Source organism: Orycteropus afer, unplaced genomic scaffold, assembly GCF_000298275.1.
Source record: "Orycteropus afer afer isolate SDZICR_OR568_19922 unplaced genomic scaffold, OryAfe1.0 scaffold00034, whole genome shotgun sequence".
Lineage (NCBI taxonomy): Eukaryota > Metazoa > Chordata > Mammalia > Tubulidentata > Orycteropodidae > Orycteropus > Orycteropus afer.
This window is the reverse complement of record NW_006921621.1, coordinates 10,283,389-10,295,255: the sequence shown is the minus strand read 5'-3', so window position 1 is coordinate 10,295,255 and position 11,867 is coordinate 10,283,389. Positions and strand designations below refer to the sequence as shown.

The following is an 11,867-nucleotide window of genomic DNA, read 5'->3' as shown; positions in this document are numbered from 1 at the left end:
CTATTAAGTCATACAATCAAGGGTCAATATTTAATAAATAATAATTCTTAATACTTCATTCTGGACATTCCTTTGAAGCTTGAATTTTGGGCTTTTTTTTTTTGAGACTGTGGTAATGAAGAATTTCATGACTACAAGTCCAGTTTGGTGTCACTTCCTAATTCATACTAACACACTAGCAGATTTCCCCACCATTGCTTTTAAAGCATCAGAACAATTGTCCACACAGTGAATAAGGTCACTATCATCTTTATATTATAATAAGATTACTTTTGACTTCATGAGCTCCCTTAAAGCGCCTCAGGGATCTCCAGAGGTCTAAAGACTATAGTTTGAAAACTACTGGTTTGTGGCATAAAATGAATAGATAACAATTTTTAGCTATCTTATTTGTATGTTTGTATCTTGTCCATCTCCCCGACTGGTGTTGAATAGTAGTATTTAATTCTCATGGAGCACTTGCTCTGTATCCAGTATAAACTTTTCATACGGATTGCCATTTTATCTTCACAACAACACTGGCAAATTATCTCTATTTTACAGATGAGGAAGCCAAGGCAGAGAATTACACAACTAATTCAAAGTCACGTAACTAGCACTTTGGAGAAGGAGCAGGAGATAGCACTGGAAAGTGGATTGAAGCCAGGTAGCAGAGGGTCTTAAATGCCAGCTCAAGGGCTCAGATGTAATTCTGTAGGCAGTTGGGAGCCATTGATAGTTTTGGGTTTGGGGACTGATATGCACTAACCACAGTAAAACAGAAAAACTGCAGTCACTGACATTGAGTCAATTCTAACTCATAGTGACTCCCGTTGGGTCTCCAAGGCTGTAAATCTTTACACATGTAGTTTGCCCCATCTTCCTTCTGTGGAGTGGCTGGTGGATTTGAACCACTGATCATCTGGTTAGTGGCCAAATCCTTTATCCAGTATAACACCAAAGCATAAGTAAGATCGATCTAAATACAAACTCAGCAGAGCACATAACTGAGACAACCCTGGGTGCAAATTTATAAGGCAGGAAAGAAAGTCAATGATACAGAAAGAAATCTTTGGAAACACTCACTAAGGATGGAAGGTTTGTAGAGAATTTCCTAAGTAACATGTCTCTCTCACAGTTGTTTTTTTTGCCATGGAATTGACCAAAATGTCAGACATGACAAAGCTTCATCAAGCTGTGGCTGCAGGAGACTACAATGTAGTGAAAAAGATTTTGAAGAAAGGTCTCTGTGACCCAAACTACAAGGATGTGGACTGGAATGACCGGACCCCCCTTCACTGGGCTGCAATCAAAGGTAAGTGGACAATGCCTGGGTAAGATCCATCTCTTTAATTCCTCTGTTCATGAGGTGATCAGTCAGTAGACTGTGGGGGGTAATCTGGTAGCATAGTGCCTAAGGCACATGACTGCTAACCAGAAAGTTGGTGGTTCAAACCCACCATCCACTTCTTGGAAGGAAGATGGGGCAATCTACTTGTGTAGTGATACTGCCTCGGAAACCCAAGGAGGGGTTGCTATGAGTCGGGTCCGACTCAACGGCACATAACAACAACAATAACAACAGAGCCACATGGGCCTGTATTCCACTCCTGGCACCACCACTTACTAGTTTTAACACAAAAACAAGTTACTCAACTCTGGGCCTTAGTTTACTCATCTGTGAAATGGGGCAATAACGCTTTAGAGTCCTGTGGTGAGGCTTCATTAAGATAATGGCTGGGCTGCATCTAGTAATAATTTGCTCTCTGTAACTGTTAGTCCTCTGCCCTCTCCTCCAGTAACAGGAATGGCACGTCCCCAGACAGACACTTTGTCTTGTTCATTATTGTATCCTCCATGCCTGACATATCTTGATTATAGAATTGGAAAAAGATAATGGGAAAACTCAGCCACTGAGCTTGTTAAAGGTTTTGGCAATAGAATACCATTGAAGAATGTTAAGTAAGAAAGTTCTGCTTTCACAGGACATGCTGGATAGAGTGGGAGAACAATGTGGAACAAAACTCAGAATCATTAAAAAAAAAAAAAAAAAAGACCAGGTTTACTGGTCTGATAGAGCCTAGTGAGACCACTGAGACTGTCACCCCTGGTTAACCTTCAGGTCTGGAACTGCGCTCTCTCCTGTGGCTTCCAGTCAAACAATAGACAGGAATATAGGGTGAGCATTCACATTAAGTAGATACACTCCTTAGAGCGATGAATTGTGGGAGAACAGAAGGGCAGTGTTTGCACAGGGAGATAGCTTGGGAGGCAGGGATGCAAAGGGAAGAAGGACACAGGGAAGAGGTAACTACAGGCAGGAAGTGGGAAGAGAGCTGTTACATTGTGGGGAATTGCAGTCAATGTCATGAAACAAAATGTGTATGAACTACTGTATGGAGGATTAATTTGCTCCGTATACTTTCACCCAAATCACAATAAATTTTTTTTTCTTTAAAAAAAGAAAGTACCACTTTCTTACTTTTAAAAACTGTTTTAACTCCTGTATGGAGAATAAATTGTCAGGAAGCAAGATTGGCCGCAGAGAAGTCAATAGAAACATTTTTGTAGAAATGAAAGTATAAAAGGATGGTGGCTTATATGGTTGGTCTGTGCTGTGTGCTTTATGTCTATGATTTTATTAGAACTTCTTAAGACTCAGTGAGGTAATTGGTAAATCAATCTACAAATGAAGAAATGGAATCTCTGACACACTGATTTCTCATTCTGAGGTGACACAAATAGTAAGTGGTATCGCCACTTAGTAATACCATGGTAATACCCAGTGGTGTTACTATGAACCCATGGCTATCTGACTGGACTGTCTGGGCCGTTAACTTGTGCTATAATGTAAATGGAACTTACATTATAAGAGTATTTGTTTTTAAAATCAACACTGAGACTGCTAAAAGCAGAGTGAGTTTTAACCCAAAACCATTTGCCACTGAATCCCACTCAAGGCGACCCTGTGTGTCCGAATAGAACTGTGTGTGCTCCACAGGATTTTCAATGGCTAATTTTTTTCTGGAAATAGATTGGGAGGTCTTTCACCTGAGGTGCCTCTTAGACTTGAACCTCCAACCTTTTGGTTAGCAGCCAAATATGTTTATTATTTGTATCACAACACCATGACAGACACTGTAACTTGGGAGAAAAAGCAAGATTCCTAATAAGGGCCCAAGGGAAGGGACAGGTGAGAGGTGTGTACAGAAAGGAGTACAGGGAGGGCATGTAGAACCTCAGGCCCCAAATAGAGGCATGGTTCTTAGAGGGAGAAAGGGAAGACTGATTGCCTGGTAAGGAGGAGAAGGAGAAGGGATGATAGAAAACTGGAGAGGTCTTAAATGCAAATTATTGTCCTCTTCTGTGTTATCTAGGTCACTGGGTGGTACCAACAATTTGTACTTGACTACTAACCTAAATCCTCAGAAGGAAGGTTGGGCAATCTACTTCTGTAGTGATACTGCCTTGGAAACCCAACGAGGGGTCACTATGAGTCAGATCCGACTCAACGGCAGTGCATTTGGTTTACTAACCTAAAAATTGGTAAACTGAACTCATCCATTAGTACCACAGAATAAAGTCCTGGTAATCTTCTTCTGTTAAGATTATGCCAGAAAAACTCTATGGAATAGTTCCACTGGGTAATACATGGGGTAGCCACGAGTTGGAATCAACTTGGCAACACATTTTTTTCCTTCTATGTTATGTGGGCTGGTCCTAGCCTCAGGTCAGCAGAGACTTCTTTTCTTAATTTCATCCTGTTTTTTTTTTGGTACATTTAAGGGCAAATGGAAATGATGCACCTCTTGATAGAACATGGAGCTAGGCCCTGCCTGGTGACTGATGTGGGCTGGACCCCAGCTCACTTTGCAGCTGAGTCTGGCCACCTGAATGTGCTCAAAACTTTGCATGCCTTACATGCTGCCATTGATGCCCCTGACTTCTTTGGAGACACACCCAAGAGGATTGCACAGATCTACGGGCAGAAAACATGTGTGGCATTCTTGGAGAAGTAAGTTTCATTTCTCTCCAATATAGAAAGGGCAGAGAAACAAGGTTGTGACTGAAATTGAGAGTTGTGAAAATGAAATGAGCAAATTAGAGCAGGAGATTGCTGTTTTGACTAATTTTTCACTGAAATGACTAGTTTGGGGCAAAACTGTATTGATCCACTGTTTCAGTTTGTACAAAAATTACCTCAGATAAGGGAAGGTGGATACTAAGTTTAAGGGTGAGACATGGTCCAAGATATATGAGACTCCTTCAGATTGCTGAAAAATTCAATCTAGCTATCTGACTTGGGCAAGTCTCCTTCCTGATCTTCAGTGTCTTCATCTTTAAAATGAAACAGTGAATTAAGCTACCATCAATAAGGACCTTCCCATTTTTTAAAACTTCTTGTCATCTATGAATCACAGGCACATACACACATACACCAGAGATGAGAGCTTTTCTAGCATTTGTTCATTTATGCACTGTCAGGTATTCAAACAGAATTAAGTACCAATTATGCACAGAACAATTATAGCTCTAGGAGGGATGGAAATAGAATCCAGGTGGGTCAATAAGTGACTCATATAAGAAAGAGTAACTGAGTGAGGGCAGCATTGCTTGGAAACCAAAAATTACAAACAAGTAGCAAATATTAGAGGAAAAGTGCTGGAGATGACAGTGAAATGTCCTCCTAAGAGCTTGAAAATAAGGTTATTTTTTGAAAGTTAAACTAGTACAATCTTTGCCTATGATGACATTAGTTGTCTGTAGAATTAAGCTATGAGAATCTCTCTCAAAGGTGATGTCTCACAATGGAAGTATCTGAAATCATAAGGCAATTTGGGGAGCAGAAAGGAGAATCTTGACTCCTGACTGGCAGAGGGTCTCTTCACCCCAGTTCCTCCATTCAGTGACCTTCACCCACTTGGAGCTCAGTATCTATCAACAGACATTGATCTCTGACTTCTTAAACTCTAACATATTATATGATCGTAACTTTCTTTCTTCATTTCATCAGTTCCTGGATCAGTGCACAGGTGTCTGATGCATCAAGACCACTCTTATTTCAACTCATTGTTGTCTTCTTGTAATAGTATAGACAGATTAGAATTTCTAAGAGATGAATATGTGTTCTGACTTTGTAACCTAAAACCCCATATTAATCTTGTTCAATTTAAACATTGCCTTTATTTTACTACTTGTAGCCATAATCACATAAGAATCCTGACCCTGCAATCACATGCTTAAGATCATAAAACGAAGACAGAAACAGCTCACAGGACAGGGCAAGCACATTCTTCAGATTCTGAGACCAAGGAAGGAACACTGCAAGAGAGATCACACAAATGTAAATTTACTACTTAGATGGCATTTCCTGGTAACAGGCCATTTTTGAGATGCCTTCTAACCCACTACCTGTGGTCAGTGTTAACCAGTTTTGGAGCCTGTGCATCCTTGCCCTCCTGTACTGCCTGATGAACTAAGATGGCCGATCTAAGATGAGACCAAGACTCAAACCAAAAGCAAATAGCAGAACACACCTGTGTGGAAGAATTCTTGACATCCATGTTGAAACACACAGACTCCATCTTAGAAAGAAATTGCACATGCACCTAGCCTGGAGAAAGTTAAAGTCTATCATTTGGAATTGACTACAGCCTTGTTCTGCTTCCTGACTTTCACTAAAGGGTCAGGATTTTATGAATAACCTGCCTGCATAAGGTCTTTTGAAATCACGTATTCCATGGCCTTAAAACTACTATAAAAACCCATAGCTTATAAAGCTCGGGGAGATGCACATGGCATTGTTTTGGGGCCTGGGTGTCTCCACTTTGCAAGGTTACTATCCTCTTATTAAATTTTTCTCTGAGCTCCAGCTTACTTTCTAGTCATTATTCTGGAACTCAGCCTGCAACATTCCCAGTATATCACCTGCCTGAAAATTTCTCCTTGCTATCTGGACACCACAATGCACTGCTTCTTCTATTTTCTTTCCACTTCTTAACCTTCAAACCTTTTGTCCTTCTGTAGCATATATACTAAAATTCCCAACCTTGGGTCAATCTTCTGTCTTCTATACTCCTCTGCTTGCCCCACTAGAGAAAACATCACAAGTAAATAGATGGGTACCACCAGAAGTTCTAAGATTTCTACCTTTAGCTGAGCCTTCAGAACAGTGTGGCTATTGCTTCCTCTCCTACTTTCTATTGCCAATTTCGAGACTCCATCACACCTCAGCCTTGTCTCTCAGAGGAATACCTTCTATATAATAGAGAAAATTGAGGTCATTGGGCATACATTTTCAACCTCCTACACCGACAAATTTATATGCAAATTTATATCTCTTCCCCTTTTGCCTTCCTGTCCCTTCTTCTGTGAAAAGTGTTATCCTTTCATATGGTCCCTAGATCCAATATTTTACTCCTCCTACAAGATCATATTCCTTTATTCTTTATTGCATCTTTAATATTGTCTCCTATATTTTGTTTCTATTCCATCTTTCTGTTTTCTGGGGGCTTATGAACATGTTTAAATGGTTCTTATTAAACAACAACAGAAAAAAGTCTTTTCTCTACCCTGAGGTCTCCCTAGATTCTGCTGTGTCTTTCTTTTCCCCGTACATCTAAGCTACTCGAAACTACACCAAACCAAACTCATTACCATTGAATCATTTCCGACTCATAGTGACCCCCCATTGGGTTTTTGAGTCTGTAAATCTTTACAGAAGTAGATCACCCAGTCTTCCTTCCATGGAGCAGCTGGTGGGTTTGAACCACTGGCCTTCGAGTTAGCAGTCAAATCCCTTATCCACTTGAAAGTTAATCTAAATATTTGTCTCTATTTCCTCACCTCCTACCTTCTCTTTAACTTTTCCTCCAACATTTTACTGAATCAGATCTCACTAAAGTTACTAGTGAGCTCCTGGTTACTAAATCAATGACTTCTTCTCAGTCCACCTCTCACCTGCACTTTATTCAGCATTTGACATTCCTGAAATTCCTCTCCCTTGCTCTCTGTGGTGACTCTCTCCTAGTTCTCCTTCTATCTTTCTATTTCTTTTCATTATTATTATTTTTTTTAATTCCTGTCTTGCTTTCCTTCTAGATGCTGAGAATCTGGATTCAGTCTTTGGCTCTTCTCTAGTGACGTCCTCTGTGTAATCTCATCTCTATCCTTGTGACCAGTGCATAGATGACTATGATATACTACCCAAGCATAACTGAGTGGAGGAAGAGTGGTTTCCCCAAGAACAGGGAGTGATATAATAAGGAAAAGTGAGAAGGTGAAACTAAGCAGACCAAAACAACAAATGTGAGGCACATCATGTGCTAGTCATTTTTACTTATCAGCAGCTTCCACCAAGAACTTCCTTTCTGACAGAAGTTTAGAGAAGGGATCCTAAATTCCAAACCCAAATCAAACTCATTGTGATTTCAACTCATAGTGGCCCTAGGGGCAGAGAAGAACTGCCCCATAGGGTTTCCAAGGCTATAAATCTTTACTGAAGAAGAATGCCAAATCTTTTTCTTGTGGAACAGCTGGTAGTTTTGAACTGCAGAACTTTGGTTAGCAGTAGAGCACTTTAATCACTGCACCACCAGCACTCCTTAATCCTTAACTAAGGGGAAATTCATCTGGGCCTTGGAAGTGAACTAAAAAACAGAACAGAACAACCAAACAAATTTCCTTCGAGTTCAACTCATGGCAACTCCATGTATTGCAGGGTAGAACTACCTCATAAGGTTGTCAAACTTGTGAGCTTTCAGAAACCTATAGCCAGGTATTTCTTCCAAGACACTCAGTGGGTTCAGACCTCCAACCTTTGCAGTTAGTAGCCGAGTGCTTAAGTGTTTGTGCCACCCAAAGAATCCTGAAAGATTGATAAGATCTGACCAATGGAGGAATGGTTTGGCTGAGAGGAGTATTCACACTGGGGAGAAGTGGCAGATCATGAAGATGGGTGACCATAGTGAGATGAGCAGACAGATGAGCATGAACTCATTAGTGGATTTACAAGATGAAATAGATCCTTTTTGCAAAATTATTCATGTGATAGAGGTAGTGGCAACAGCAGGGAGGATTGGAGCCATTTAGACTATGGGAAGGCAATCATTTACAGAATTTCCTAATGACTTATATCATGAGTAGGTGAGCTCCTAGGCAAATATGATGATGACAATGGTTGAAAAGAAAGGATATAAGATAATTTTAATTATACAATATTTGGTAATTTTCTGAAGATTCTGGACACCATTATGGACCGACTCAACTTCAATCCAACCTTCCAAGTAGTAAATTATTCTTCAAGAAAATTTTTAAAAAATTTATTTTGTGTAGTGTTTAAGCAGAAATGTATTACATCACCCCCTCCATTTTATTAAATTATTGTGATTTGAGTGAAAGTTTACAGAGCAAATTAATTTTCCATACAACAGTTCATACACATTTTGTTTCATGACATTGATTGCAATCCCCATATTGGAACATCTATCTCTCTTCCTTCCTCCCAGTGGTCACCTTTTTCCTATGTCCTCCTTTTCTCTGTATTCCTGCCCTCTGAGCTATCTCCCTGTGCAAACATCACCCCTCTGATCTCCTATGGTTGAGCGTACCTACCTGGTATAAATGTTCACCTTATATGCATAGCTATTATTTGGCCAGAAGCCACAGGAATGAGTTCAATTCCAGGCCAGAAGGGTAAGTAGGGGTCATAGTCTCAGGAGTTTTACCAGTCTGTATCAGACCAGTAATCCTGGTCTTTTTTATGATTTTAAGTTTTGTTCTACATTTTTCTCCCACCCTATCCATGATCTCCTACACTGACTCCTTTCTGGGTGGTTGACAGTGACAGCCAGACACCATTTAGTTCTTCTCGTCTCAAGGTCATGTAGGCTCAGGTTTACATGGTCCACTAGTCCCTTGGGCTAATTGTTTCCATAGCTGTTTGGTTTTCTTTGTTCTTCTTTGCTTCGGATGAGGAGAGACCAATTGCTGCATCTTAGATAGTTGCTTGCAAGCTTTGAAGACTCCAGTCATGACTCACCAAAGTAGGATCAACAAATATTTTTGAGTCTTACTGTGTACATGGCATTGAGCTAGATACTGAAAAGGATTTAAAGATAAATCAGATACAGAACTGGACGTGAATAAATTCTCTTACTAAGGAAAAAAGTGGAACAGAATTTCAAATTCTCATGGGATCTAGAATTTCTGGAGCCATTGAGGCTGTATAACCCTTCTCCCCCAACAAACTATTGCCCTAAGATAATCCTTAAACCTTAAACAGAAACTATCCCTGGAAGTCATCTTTCAACCAAACAGCAGTAAAGTCTGGATCAGTGTGTTCTTTTAAAGAATTATCTCTAAGGGATCAAATTGACAATAGCAACTGGAAAGTTTAGATGAGAAGCTTAGGGGCAGTAAATTTATCTTAATGGTTGTGGAATACTTAGAAAAGAATAGCAATAAAGGTTGTACAACTTGAAGAATGTAATCGATGTAACTGAATTGTACACACAAATTGTTGATTTAGTGTATGTCTTGCTATGTATATTTTCATAAAAAAATTTAAAAAATTAAAATTAAAAAAAAATTCCCTGTTTGGGACAAAGCATAAATTATCAATTAACCTACTTCAAAAAGGAAAGTGACAAAGATCAAAAGAGCAGAGCAGATAAAGGATGCTGTGCAGCCTGAGAATTGAAAGGTCGTTTCCAGTTTGTTGAGGGTGGGTGTGGGTGAAAGGCAGGTAGCTTTGCTGTCCTCCGCATGAACTGTGCTTTTTATAATACTGTGTACTTAAAATACTGTTTGTTTTACCTGTTCTGAGGATCCTGGATGTCACAAGCAGTTTATGATCAACTGCTAACCCAAAGATTGGCAGTTCAAAATATTTCTGTAAAGATCACAGCCAAAAAAATCCTATAGAGCAATTGTATTCTGTAACACATGGGATCACCATGAGTCAGAACTGACTCAGTGGTAGCAAGTTTGGTTTTTGGTTTGCCTGTTCCATCCCCCACCTCTCTAATTTCATTTATCCTCATATTGATCCTAATTTTATCTCTGTCGAATGGCTTTCATCAATGTTTCTAAGTAAATCACTCATTCATTGTTGACCTCATATGCAAAATTGTACATATGTATGCTTCCCATTGTCCAGGTGCATATAATTATCAGTCTGTCTGTCTGTCTATCTATCTATCTATCTATCTATCTATCTATCTATCCATCTGACTATCTATCCATCCATCCATCCATCCAGTTTTCTATCCATCCATCCATCAATCTACATGGAGCCCTGGTACCCTGGTAGATCAGTGGTTAAATATTTGGCTGCTTCCAAAAGGTTCACAGTATGAACACACAAGCAACTCAGTGGGACAAAAGACCTGGTGATCTGTTACCATAAGGTTTACAGCCTAGAAACTCTATGGGGTAGTTCTACCCTGCCATATAGGGTCTGACTTGACCAGCACACAATAACAAAAATACATCTGTAAAGAACTATCTATTCTTTATATATTCTATGTATCGATACAATATATATGTAACAATGCATGATTTTTATTTTCTTATATGTTTATGCACTTCTAAATTTTGTACAGTGAACATGTATCACTTTTATAATTAAGAAAGCAAAAACAATGAAAAATTAAATGGAGTCATCCCAATAATATGCTAGTTGCTCTATAAATGTGAGCACTTCAAGAATTAGCAGTACCCTCTTCAGCTAAAAAGAGCTCTCTCTGGTGGTTCAGTGGTTAAAGTATTCAGCTGCTAACCACATGTTGGCAATTTGAACCCACAGGCTGCTTCATGGAAGAAAGATGAGGGAGCCTGCTTCTGTAAAGATTTACAGCCTTGGAAACCCTACAGGGCAGTTCTACTCTGTCCGATGTGGTCACTAAGAGTTGGAATTGACTCAGGGACACTGGGTTTGGTTCAGGGGTTTTTGAGTTCTTCAGCTAAGCACCTCACTGTCTTTGATTCTATTAACATCTCACTAGAATTACACTTTTTATTTTTCTTCTTCTCTACTTCATTACTTCATTGTAGTTTCTTTAGTGTGTCAGACCTCCTTTAGTGTGTACTTGGTAATGCTGAATTTTGGCCTCCTTCCTTCCCTATGGGCTTATTCTTTATACTTATTCTCTTTGGGCAGTAAGAGACAAAATATGTTTCTGCCCCATGAGTTTTGATATAGAAAATGAGAACAACAGGAATAAGACACTAGAATAGCTTGCCTGTGTGGAGAACGTGCTGCTTGCTAGACTCTGTACTAAGCATTTTGCATGTATTATATCTAATCTCCATGTCATACCTGCAGGCAAGTATGTGAACTATATACAAAGAGTAGGCAAATCCACTCTGTGTTCAGAAAGTAGGAAGAGAGATTCCAAAGCCAAGGAGAGGCTCTCTTGCTCCATGTGTTAAGAAACTTCTCTTTTCTCCCTTTCCTAGGGCAGAGGTCGAGTGTAGGGATCACCGCAGTATTGCTCAGCAGAAGGGGCTGCCACTAGATCAGCAGGATGAAGACTGGGACACCAAGAAATGGGAACTGGAGCAGTCTCTTCCTTCCTCAAGTCAAAACACTAATAAGAAAAAGAAAAAGATAAGTCAAGGTCCCAGTTGGCTCAGTAATTGCAAGGCGAGGAGAATGTGAGCAATTGAAACATCTCTGAAGCAGTCCAAGGGACTCAAACCTATTTTTTTCTGAAAAAAGACTTTTCCTGACACCCTACTGGAAGTTGTTAGGAATGTATTGCCTTTATATTTTACTCATAGACTATTACCCAGCTACTTCTACCAGTAGCTCCTTACCTGTCAGTTGATCTAGAAGTCTGGCCTGGGTGCTCTCAATATGGCTGTTGCCTCTATGCTAATACCTG

The 11,867-nt window shown here is 39.7% G+C and overlaps 1 protein-coding gene across 1 annotated transcript; it reads left to right on the top strand.

The window, feature by feature from the left end:
* The first annotated feature begins 1,131 nt into the window (after positions 1 to 1,131).
* Positions 1,132 to 11,641, top strand: ANKRD66 (ankyrin repeat domain 66). The gene is made up of 3 exons (XM_007936167.2): positions 1,132 to 1,294; positions 3,766 to 3,994; positions 11,440 to 11,641. The coding sequence occupies exons 1-3, from the start codon at positions 1,132 to 1,134 to the stop codon at positions 11,639 to 11,641; spliced, it is 594 nt and encodes a 197-aa protein (XP_007934358.1).
* The last annotated feature ends 226 nt before the right edge of the window (positions 11,642 to 11,867 follow it).